Source organism: Colius striatus, unplaced genomic scaffold (assembly GCF_028858725.1).
Source record: "Colius striatus isolate bColStr4 unplaced genomic scaffold, bColStr4.1.hap1 scaffold_59, whole genome shotgun sequence".
Lineage (NCBI taxonomy): Eukaryota > Metazoa > Chordata > Aves > Coliiformes > Coliidae > Colius > Colius striatus.
The window spans coordinates 181,055-192,890 of NW_026908533.1; the positions used below are offsets into that span (position 1 = coordinate 181,055).

Genomic DNA, 11,836 nt, shown 5'->3' on the forward strand with positions numbered 1-11,836 from the left:
TCCTCCTCACTTCTCCTCAACTACCATCCTCTTCCAAAGGTAACTATGATTTACCTTTCAGGACAGACTGTAGAGCACGTAGACAGGGGGTGAGAGCAGAGGCTGGTCTAAACCTCCTGATGTCGAGGCTGAGATTTCTCTGGGCTGACCAGGGTGGAGCTCCTATTTGCTAAACCTTCTTTCTTTACAACAGAGTAGAACAGGTCAAAAGTGGGGCTGCGGCACCATCTGAGGCTTTGGGCTCAGCCAAGAGGTGCAGGAAGCCCACCCTGACTGAGGTGGTTGGAAGGGAGACAGAGGCAGGGCAGAGGCAGCTGTTCAAGGAGAGGCTGACAGTCAGTCACTGCTGCAGACAAGATGGAAAAGGGAGGTGTGACTGTCAGCAACGTCAGCAGGGGAACAGACTCTCTTCCAGAACGCTTTCTTCCCCAGTAAATGCCCTCAGCAGTTTTAGGTGTCCCCAAGGTTTCTGGCTTGGAGGTTAGAGCTGGGTGTCCCAAGTCCCACTCCACAGAACTCGACTTGTCAAAGATCATAGAATCATAGAATCACAGAATGGTGGGGGTTGGAAGGGACCTTTAGAGACCATCCAGTCCAACTCCCCAGCAGAAGCAGGGTCACCTAGATCAGGTCACATAGGAAAATGTCCAGGCGGGTCTTGAAGAGCTCCAAGGAAGGAGCCTCCACAACCCCTCTGGGCAGCCTGGGCAAGGGCTCCCTCACCCTCACCCTCACCCTCACGGTGAAATAGTGTTATGTTTAAGTGGAACTTGTTGTGTTCCAGCTTCATCCCATCACCCCTTGTCCTGTTACTAGCTACTGTAGAAAAGAGGGATGTCCCAACCTCCTGACACCCACCCTTTAGATATTTATTAATGTTAATAAGATTACCCCTCAGTCTCCTCCAGACTAAACAGCCCCAGCTCCCGCAGCCTTTCCTCATATGAAAGATGCTCCAGTCCCCTGATCATCTTGGTGGCCCTGCGCTGGACTCTCTCCAGCAGTTCCCAGTCCCTCTTGAGCTGAGGAGCCCAGAGCTAGACACAGGACTCCAGATGAGGCCTCACCAGGGCAGAGTAGAGGGGGAGAAGAACCTCCCTCGTCCTGCTGGCCACACTCTGCTTGATGCTCCCAGGCTGCCATTGGCTTCTTGCCCACGAGGGTACATTGCTGGCTCATATTTATTTTATTATCAATCAGCACTCCCAGGTCTGTCTCTGCAGAGCTGCTCTCCAGCAGTTCGACTCCCAGCCTGTCCTGGTGCAGGGGGTTGTTCCTTCCCAGCTGCAGGACTCTGCCCTTGTCCTTGTTGAACCTCAGGAGGTTCCTCTGCCCAACTCTCCAGCCGGTCGAGATCCCACTCTCTGGCAGCACAGCCTCTGGGGAATCAGCCAGTGCTCCCAGTTTGGTGCCAGCAGGGAACTTGCTGAGGGTCCCTCTGTCCCCTCATCCAGGTGGTTGATGAAGATGTTAAATAAGACTGGCCCCAGAATCTATCCCTGTGGAACTCCCCTGGCCACAGGCCTCCAACTCGACTCTGTGCCATTGATCACCACCCTCTGGGCTCTGTCACTCAGCCACCTCTCCATCCACCTCACTGTCCACTCATCCCAGCCACACTGCCTGAGCTTTCTGATGAGGATGTTGTGGGAGACAGTGTCAAAAGCCTTGAATGTGCCTTGAAGATGTCAGAGTGTGGTCACATCCTCTGACAAATTCCATCTCTGTGCAGTCATTGCCGAGGGAATGGCTCCACCAGAACGGATCCTCTTTCCCCCGGAGAAGCTTTGCATGGACTGGCAGCCAGGACAGAGCATTGGAGCAGGACTCTACAACATGGGCAACACGTGCTTCCTCAACTCCGTGCTGCAGTGCCTGACGCACACCCCGCCTCTGGCCAACTACCTGCTGTCTCGGGAGCACAGCCAGTCCTGTGAGTACTTGCAGGAACATCTCCTTGGCAGTCCCCTGGGCACTTCTCAAGGGCTCCCAGAGCCTGGCATTTGATTGAGGAGAAAAGCAGCCCTGCTGGGTCAAAGTCACCACTTGCTGTGCTTGGAACACTCAAGCCTAGAAGCCTCTTTTCCCGTCTAGGTGTGCTCCTCTTCAGAAAGGCACCTCTTTCTAGCCCTGGCTCTCTTGTTCCTCTCACTTCCACTCTCTTGTCTGGTTGCACAGACACTTGTGTCAGTTTGGCATCTCTCTCAAGAAAGTTTTCTAGTCATTAAACTGTCCAGGGCTCCTGGGGATGTTGACACCTGGGGAGGAGTGGAGACTCCTTACAGCTCCCAGGTCTCAGATGGATTTCCCATTGCTATGGAGATTTGGCTGACTTGAGGATCTTCCTGCCCTCCCTCTTCTCTCCCTCTTCAGGTCTTCAGCAAGGTTTCTGCATGATGTGCAGAATGGAAGCCCACGCTAACATGGTCCTGCATTCCTCAGGCAAGGTGCTCCAGCCTTTGGCTTTCATCAATGTCCTTCCACGTAAGTCCTTTCACAGCAGAAGCTGCTTTTAGAGGTTTTGTTCCCTTCTTGGAGGAGAGAACTACTAACTTCTTTCTTAGTGATAGGAGAACAATTCCAGCGGGGCAGGCAGGAAGATGCCCACGAGTTCCTACGCTCTGCTGTCGATGCCATGCAGAAAGTTTGTCTGAGAGGAATCAGCGAGTAAGCACAAGCAAACGGCCTTTCCCACGTTCCCAGCCCCTTTGGGCTCCTTGATGGGCTCTCGTCAAGGAAACCCTACTCTCAGGGCTTTCAGACAAAGCCAGTCCCACGCAGCTGGTAACTCTCTGCCCTTGCTGTTTCTTTCCAGCTTGGACGCCGCCTCTGAAGAGACCACCATCGTCCATCAAATATTTGGAGGACAGATGAGATCCAGAGGTACTTTCCCATGACTATTACTCTCCTTGGGATTGTCTGTGTCCTTCTGCCAGCTGGTGAGGAACAGCTGCTGGTGTGACTGGCGTAGTGGGTAGGAAGGACTGGCAGCCTTGCTCGACCTGCCCTATGGCTGAGCCTTTTCCCTTGCCTTCCAGTCACGTGCCTGAGCTGCAATGCAGTTTCTGATTCCTACGAGGGCTTCCTGGATGTCCCTGTGGATATAAAGGTAAGAGGCTTTATCATTGCACTCCAGGGTATCCCAAGGCCCCTGCTGCTTTCTGGAATCCATGCAGTTGGCTCAACAACGTGTGCTGTGAACACCAGAGAGCTTGGTGGCTCGTGGGAAGAAGAACGGCTGTGTCCTTCTGGGGAGGAGAATACCCTCTCTCTGCCTCCCCTGGACACTGCTTGTGGGCTCCCAAGGGGTCTCCTTTGTGTCAGCTGCCTGGGGCTCCTTGTCACCTTCTTGTAAGTGTTTGGGCAAGGGTGTTGCTCCAAGTCCAGGGCTCTCCTTTCTTATTCCTCCAGGCAGCCTCATCTGTCACCACAGCTCTGAAGGACTTTGTGAAACCAGAGCAGCTGGATGGTGGAAACTGCTTTCACTGTAGCAGGTAAGATGATCCTTGATGCCATCTTAACAGCAGGTTTGCCGTGAAGGTGCTGCATGGCCTCCAGCATAAGTCGCCTTGTCATGTAGGTTTCTTGCACAGGAGTGAGAGGCAGGTTGTTTGTCACGAGGCCTTCTGGTACTGACTAAGGCTGACAGTGACACAAGGCTGTGTAAGCCATGAGCGCTTGCCTGGCCTTCCTGGGGGAGAAGTGGGTGCATTTAGGCACTGGTCTCTGTGCTTGCTTCTAAGGTGTGACAAGCTGGCTGCTGCCTCCAAGAGGGTCACAGTGCATCGTGCACCCAGGGTTCTCACAGTGTGCCTGAAACGCTTTGACGCTGTCACTGGCAGGAAGATCTGCAAGGCATGTACACAACTGGAGGGCAACAACCTTCTCTCCCTGGAGCAGCAGGTTCCCCAAAGCAGGATGCTCTTGCACACGTTGCTGGTGTTTGGTTCTTGCCGTTGACTGCTGGGGACACAAGAGTTGCCGTGGGCAGACCAGAGTTGCCGTGGGGAGATGAGCATCTCCTCTGCTCTGAGAGGGCGGCTTTGGCCCAGAGCAGTTTGCTGACACCCAAACCATGACGTTCTGGGGGCTATTGCATCTAGTAGTTCAGGATCATTTCTGATCCCTCTTGGTCTCTCTGTAGGTTGTGGGGTACCCTGAGCGCTTGGATCTTCGGCCCTACATGTCTGAGGTGCCTGCAGAGCCGCTCGTCTACAGCTTATACGCTGTCCTGGTGCACGCCGGTTCCACGTGTGACTCGGGACACTATTTCTGCTACACAAAGGTACCGAGCAACAGCCTTCCCAGCAGGGGAGAGACGTGTGCCATGAAGAGCAGCTGGCAGGGCAGGGCTCCTGGCAGCCCAGGTCTGGGGGGAGAAGGACTCCTTAGGAGCTGGGTTGGATTTGCTTGGTCCTCCTCTTGCTCCTACAGCTGTCTGCTGGTGTCTCTGTGGAGAAACCCTGCAGCTCCTCTGCAGACAGCAACGTCTTTCTTCACAGGACGGCAATGGGCAGTGGTACAAGATGGATGATGAGTCTGTGACTCCTTGTGACATCAATACAGTTCAGAGGCAGCAAGCCTATTTACTGTTTTATGTCAGGTAATGGCAAGTCTTACAAGAATGTGTCCAGAATATGTTTCCTTTCCCCAGCCTTGCTGTGTTTCTTCTTATCCCTCCCGAGTGTCCTAGGAGACAATTAGCTAATTAACTCCCTGTAGCATTCAGTGCTGAGCAATCTGAACTCTCCCACCGCAGCCCTTCTCATCCCTTCCTGGACTTTGGGCTGTTGCCATGCTGTCAGCCTCTACTTGTCTACTCTCTGCAGCTGGCTAATGTAGAGAAGAGCCCTTCAAGGGGGCCTACAGGAAGGACAGGGAGAGACTCTTTCTTGGGGAAGGTAGTGATAGGAGGAGGAATAATGATTTTAAGTGGAAAGAGGGAAGATTGATGTCAGATATTAGGAAGAAATTCTCTGAGAGTGCTGACACCCTGGCACAGGTTGCTCAGAGAAGTTGTGGGTGCCTCCTCACTGGAGGTGCTCAAGGCCAGGTTGGAGTGGGCTTTGATCAACCTCTTCTAGAGGAAAGTGGCCCAGAGCATGTGGCAGGAGAGTTGGACCATGATCTTTCAGGTCCCTTCCAACCCAAACCCTTCTGTAATTCTGTGTGTCTAAGGAATGGAGGCTGTGGGGGGCAGAAAGATGAGGACGTGCTGTGACAGGGGCAGAACTGGTGGCAAGACCCCAATCACAATTCCCATTTGTAGACTTGGTTAAGTCTTCACTCTGTCGCAGAAGCTGCTCCAAGGAAATGACTCAACAGTCCAGAACAGCCCTAAAGCAAGATCCTTTGTCTTTTCTTCTCCCCAGGAGCTCTGATTTGAAACCTGCAGAAAGAGCTTCTTCCTTCATCATGGCATTATATATCTCTTCCTTCTTCAGGCTGTTGCAGTCTAGCACCCAGAAGGCAGGTTCTGTAGGAGCACGGGGTCTGCCTTCACACACCAAGGTAACTCTGGTGAGGTGGCTCAGGGCGCCAAAGGGACAGTGGGTTTCTCTCTGGGCTCTTGCATTGCAACTCTTCACCCTCCCACGCTGCAGCTTTCTTGACAGCCACAACTCTTCTCCCTCTCAAAGCATCCCACCTAGATGCATCCTGCTTGTTGGCCTTTGACCCTTCTTTCCCCCTCCAGGGGAGGCTTTGGGAGGGCCTGAGCTGTCCCCTCACACAGCTTCTGGAGAGTCCCCACAGTTGTGGTCCTTTCAGGAGCAAAGGACAGGACCTTTTCACAGCTCTCTTTGCAGGACATGGCAGTGCACTCTGCACAGGGCAGCAGCTCCCCTGCAACAGCCAGCAGAAGCCAGCTAAGCCAGGCAGCTGCCTCAGTGGCACGTGCAGGCCGTCTGCACCTCACCTGGCCACGGACCCCCAGCAGCGGGAAATGCCACTGCTCAGGCCCCGGCCAACACGTTGGTGCTGCGCTGTCTGGTCAGCAGACAGCAGGCAGCAACAGACAGAAGCACACACACAGCCCTTCATCCCCCGATGAGAGCAGCAGCGCCAGGCAGAGGGCTCGCAGCAGATCCCCACAGTGGGGCAGCGGTGATCACAGCTGGAGCGTTGAGCCCGGGGACTATGAGCACTCAGCAGGAAGGTGGAGAAAGAGGAAGAGCAGTCCTGACATTCTTGGCCATGCTCCCAGCAATGACACAGCTCCAGGGTCCTCCAAGGTCCCCTCCATGGGGGTTCCCACACCCAAGGAGGAAACTCAGCAGATGCAGAGAGAGAGCAGCAGATCTGCGACGCGGGGCCGTGATCTCCGCAGCCGTTTCGTGGAGTTCACTGATTATTGCAGCTCAGCAAGGAGAAAGAGGAGAGCAAGTCCTCCATGTTGTGATGAAGCCCCAAGGAACAAAGTAGCTCCAGGGCCCTTCAGGATCACGTTCAATGTGTTTCTCATATTCAGGGCTGCCAAAAAGAAACATCAGCGGAGGCAGTGAAGGAGGAGCAGCTCTGCAGCACGGGGCTGTGATCAAACGTGCTGCTTTAGCCCTGGCTGGGTGCCAGATGCCCACCAAGTCGCAAACTCCCCCTCCTAGACTGGACAAGAGGAAATCTGCCGGATGGAGACGACCATCCAAGTGCTGCACTAAAGCCCTCAGGGACAAAGGGCCCCCGTTGAACGTGGCTCAGAGCCACGGCGGAGGCCACGGATGGAGCTGTGCCGGGACCCTGCCCAGCTGCGGTACGGCAGCAGCGCCGCGCCGGCGGCCCTCCAGGAGTCGCTGGGGGTGGCCCTCGGGAGCAGCGCTGCAGGGCACAAGGGATCACAGGGGCTTTTTCCTGCACGGGCCTTCCCTCCCTGCACCGATGGCAGCAGAAGCGAGGAGCTTCCAGCCTCTTTGGGAACCATCCCGTGTCCCCGGCGCATCGTCACATAAAGGATGTCTCTGCTGATCTGACTTGGTGTAGAGAAGTTTTTCTGCCCCAGCACATTTGCAACAACCTCACTCAATGGAGATGAGAGAGTCTGAGGCCCCCACACACACACTTGCTGCCAGTTCATGATGAAAACCCTGGAGATTTGTTCCCCACGCATTCACAGGGCCTGTTGCAATCTTCCCCCGCAGCTGCTGGGCTGTTCCTTCTGCCCCTGCCTACATTTCTGTACTCTAGTTCCATTGGCTCTTATCTCTTTGACAACTTCCATCAGTTTCTAACCATCCTTTGACCAATTCTGTCTGTCTCTTTAGGATCACCCCAATTCAAGCTAACTTGAGGCCAGGCTGATTTTTTCAGGCTATAGGGTTTATGGCACATTCCTGCCAAATCTCTTCTTCTCTCCTCAATGGCATGTCACCATCAACCCAAGCTTTGACCTTGAACAAATATTGGAGAATACTGACACACATTACCCACATTTTTCCTGACCCTGAACACTGATTTCCTCACACACATCACACCAGAGGGGCTTCAAACACCCTGGACACTGATTTCCTCACACACATGACACCACAGGGGCTTCAAACACCCTAGACACTGATTCCCACACACATCACACCAGAGGGGCTTCAAACGCCCTGGACACTGATTTCCTCACACACATCACACCAGAGGGGCTTCAAACACCCTGGACACTGATTCCCTCACACACATCACACCAGAGGGGCTTCAAACGCCCTGGACACTGATTTCCTCACACACATCACACCAGAGGGGCTTCAAACACCCTGGACACTGATTTCCTCACACACATCACACCAGAGGGGCTTCAAACACCCTGGACACTGATTCCCTCACACACATCACACCAGAGGGGCTTCAAACCTTTTAGGTTCACACACTGGGCACAAATCATTTCCCACAGACACACACTGGCTGTAGCAGAACAGTGGGGAGAGCAGCGGGGAGGGTGCTGCAGAGGCCGGCTCTGCAGGAGGCCTCAGTTTGATCCCTCACAAGTGACCTCTCCGCCTTCCTCTCCTTTCTTCCCCTGTCGCCATGTTGGGCTCCCTGGCCTCACCTTCCCTCTGTGCCCTGAGGGGCCGCCGCCTCTGATTGGCTGCGGGGCTGTCCCTGCCCTGGCTGGGCCCGCCCTCCCTGAGGCAGCGTTTTCTCTGATTGGCTGAGGAGCTGTCACTCTGTCCTGGGCTGGGCCCGCCCTCCCTGAGGCAGCGTTTTCTCTGATTGGCTGAGGAGCTGTCACTCTGTCCTGGGCTGGGCCCGCCCTCCCTGAGGCGCTGCCGCCTCTGATTGGCCGCCGCGCACACGTCAGTCAGGGCTGAGCCCGCTTCCTGCGCTGCCATTGGCTGTGCGGGGCTCTGGCTCCCCTGTGGGCAGCCGCTGCCAGTTCACCAGCTCTGCCTCTGGGCTCGGCGCTGCCCGAGCCAGGCTGTAACAACGACGCGATGGACACGGAGGGACAGGAGAAAGCCCCCAGCCCTTCAGGAAGGTCTCAGAGCAGCCTGTCAGGCAGCAAGGGCTGGGAGGGTGGAGCTTGGCTGGCTGACATGGATCCTAGGACCTCTCTACAAGGGTAGGACACCCGGGGCTGAGGGCTTCCTTCTGTCCCTCAGCGTCCTGGCGTTTGCAGGGTGGGCTGAGCAGACTCGCTGTGCACCATGAGGGACACCTCACACCGCAAAAGAGGGAAGTGAGGCAGAGCTTGGCTGGCTGAAAGGGTCCCCCGGCATCGGTCTGGAGGGGAAGGAAAGCTGCGACTGCCGGCGTTCCTCTGCCGCTCAGGCTCTGCCGCTGATTTCTTGTCTCCGAGCCCCTCCTTCTGGCAGAGCAGCCGTCCTGCATGCGACTGACACCCCTCCCGCAGCCAAAGGGACGAGCAAAGTCCCTCACAGCCAGCCAGACTCCACATCTTGTCCCACAACACTCCAGCAAAAGACACCTTTCCCCTCAAAAACCCACCTGAACCCCACTTTTCCCCTCAAAACCTCACCCAAACGCCACTTTTCCCCTCAGAATCAGGAATTGTTTGGTGGTTAAAGCCCCTGAAGCTGCTGCAGTCCCAGCGCTCCCCACACCCTGCCCAGCCCAGCACTGACCCACGGCCTCAGCACCTCAGCCCCACGGCTTTGGGGTCCCTCCAGGGCTGGGCACTCCCCCAGCTCCCTGGGCAGCCTGGCACAGGGGCTCACACCTCTCTCAGGGAAACGGTTCTGCCTCAGCTCCAGCCTCAACTCCCACCCAAACTGCACTTATTCCCCTCAAAACTCCACCAATAACTCCACTTTGTCCTCAAATCTCTATTAAACTCCCACTTTCTCCCTCAAAACTCCTTCAAGACCCCCTTTTCCCCTCAATTCTTCACTAAACTCCCACTTTCTCCCTCAAAACTCCTTAAAAACCCACTTTTCCCCTCAAATCTCCACTAAACTCCCACTTTCTCCTCAAAACTCCTTCAAGACCCCCTTTTCCCCTCAATTCTTCACTAAACTCCCACTTTCTCCCTCAAAACTCCTTCAAAACCCCACTTTTCCCCTCAAATCCCCACTAAACTCCCACTTTCTCCTCAAAACTCCTTCAAGACCCCCTTTTCCCCTCAATTCTTCACTAAACTCCCACTTTCTCCCTCAAAACTCCTTAAAAACCCACTTTTCCCCTCAAATCTCCACTAAACTCCCACTTTCTCCTCAAAACTTCTTAAAAACCCCACTTTTTCCCCACAAAACCCCCAAAGCCCCACTTTTCCCCTCAAAACTCTAACAAACACTTTTTCCTCTAAATTCCAATCCTTTTTTCCCCCACAATACTCCACCAAAATCCTACTTTTTCCCTCAAAACTCCTTCAAGACATGACTTTTTCCCTCCAAAACACCACAAAACCCCCACTTTTTCCTCAAAACTCCACTGACACCCCTTTTTTCCTCAAAACTCCATCAAAATCCCACTTTTTTACTCTGAAAGCCCCCCGAGCCCCCTTTTCCCCTCCAAACTCTGCCAAAATCTCACTTTTCCTTCAAAATTGCACCACAACTCCATCAAAAACCCCCCTTTCCCCTCAAATCTCTACTACCACTTTTTCCCTCAAAACCCCTTCAAAACCCAACTTTTTCCCACCAAAACACACCTTTTCCTCTCAAAGCTCCACTGAACTCCACCTTCTCCCCTCAAAACCCCCCTTTTATCCCTTAAGACCCCAAAACCTCCCCTCTTTCCTCTCAAAACCTTCGTTTTTCCCCTCAACCCCCCCCTTTTCCCCTCAAAAACCCCTCTTTTAACCCTTAAGACCCAAAACCTCCCATTTTCCCCTCAAAACCTCAATTTTTTCCATCAAACTCCCCTTTTCCCCTCAAAACCCCTCTTTTATCCCTTAAGACCCCAAAAACTCCCCATTTTCTCCTCAAAACCTCCTTTTTGCCCTCGAAGGACCCCTTTCATCCCTTAAGATCCCCAAATCTCTCCTTTTTCTCCTCAAAACCTCCCTTTTTCCTCCTAAAACCCCCTTTTTCCTCTCAAAAACTCCTCTTTTAACCCTTAAGACCCCAAAACTTCCCCCTTTTCCCCTCTAAAACCCCTCTTTTATTCCTTAAGACCCCCAAACCCCCCTTTATCCCCTCAAAATCTCCGTTTTTCCTCTCAATGCCCCCTTTTTCCCTTCAAAACCTCTCTTTTATCCCTTAAGATCCTAAAACTCGCCCTTTTTTGCCCTCAAATCTTACCTTTTATCCCCTAAGACCCCAAACCTCCCTTTTTTCTCCTCAAAACCACTTTTTATCCCTTAAGATCCTAAAACTCGCCCTTTTTTGCCCTCAAATCTTGCCTTTTATCCCCTAAGACCCCAAACCTTCCTTTTTCCCCTCAAAACCACCTTTTATCCCTTAAGATCCCCAATCTCCCCCCCTTTCCCCTCAAAACCCCCCCTTTATCCTTTAAGACTCCACAACTCTCCCTTTTTCCCCCAAAAGTCTCCTTTTATCCCTTAAGACCACAAAATCTCCCCTTTTTCCCCTCAAAACCCCTTTTCCCCTCAAATCCTTCGTTTTTCCCCTCACCCCAGCCCTTTTTCCCTCAAACTCAACTTTTTCCCTCTAAACTCCACCAAAACGCCCCTTTTCCCCTCAAAACTCCTCTAAACTCCCACTTTTGCCTCAAAACTTCACCAAACCTCACGTTTTGGCTCAAAACTCCCCCCAAACCCCCCTTTTTCCCCTCAATACCCCACTTTTGCCCCTCAAGACCCTCAAACACCCCATTTATCTCCTCAAAACTCCCCCAAAACCCCCCTTTTTCCCCCTCAAAACCTCTCTTATCCCTTAAGACCCCAAAACCTCCCCATTTTCTCCTCAAAACCCCCTTTATCCCCTCAACCCCCCCCTTTTTGACTCAAACCCCTCTTTTATCCCTTAAGACCCCAAAACCCCCTTTTTCCCCTCAAAACCCCCCTTTTAACCCTTAACACTCCAAAACTCTCCCTTTTTCCCCTCTAAAGTCTCCTTTTATCCCTTAAGACCCCAAAATCTCCCCTTTTTGCCCTCAAAACCCTTTTTCCCTTCAAAACCTACTTTTTCCCTCAAAACACCACCAAAACTCCCCTTTTCCCCTCAAAACTCCTCTAAACTACCACTTTTGCCTCAAAACTTCACCAAAACCTCACTTTTTGGCTCAAAACTCCCCCCAAACCCCCCTTTTTCCCCTCAAAAGCCCCCTTTCATCCCTTAAGATCCCCAAATCTCTCCTTTTTCTACTCAAAACCTTCCTACTAAAACCCCCCTTTTCCTCTCAAAAACTCCTCTTTTAACCCTTAAGACCCCAAAATCTCCCCTTTTTCCCCTCAAAACCCCCCTTTTATTCCTTAAGATACCCAAACCTCCCTTTT

At 53.2% G+C, this 11,836-nt stretch overlaps 1 protein-coding gene across 1 annotated transcript; it reads left to right on the forward strand.

Moving 5' to 3' along the window:
* The first annotated feature begins 357 nt into the window (after positions 1 to 357).
* On the forward strand, positions 358 to 5,717 carry LOC133629519 (ubiquitin carboxyl-terminal hydrolase 42-like). The gene is made up of 11 exons (XM_062020174.1): positions 358 to 370; positions 1,733 to 1,933; positions 2,374 to 2,484; positions 2,565 to 2,667; positions 2,816 to 2,883; positions 3,039 to 3,109; positions 3,412 to 3,494; positions 3,744 to 3,855; positions 4,145 to 4,285; positions 4,503 to 4,603; positions 5,696 to 5,717. Exons 1-11 carry the CDS (start codon positions 358 to 360, stop codon positions 5,715 to 5,717), a joined length of 1,026 nt encoding a protein of 341 aa, XP_061876158.1.
* The last annotated feature ends 6,119 nt before the right edge of the window (positions 5,718 to 11,836 follow it).

Coding starts and splice junctions, on each gene's coding strand:
- LOC133629519 (XM_062020174.1), top strand. Junction 3,856..4,144: donor CTGGCAGGAAGATCTGCAAG/GCATGTACACAA, acceptor GTCTCTCTGTAG/GTTGTGGGGTACCCTGAGCG. Junction 4,604..5,695: donor TATTTACTGTTTTATGTCAG/GTAATGGCAAGT, acceptor TTCCCCCTCCAG/GGGAGGCTTTGGGAGGGCCT.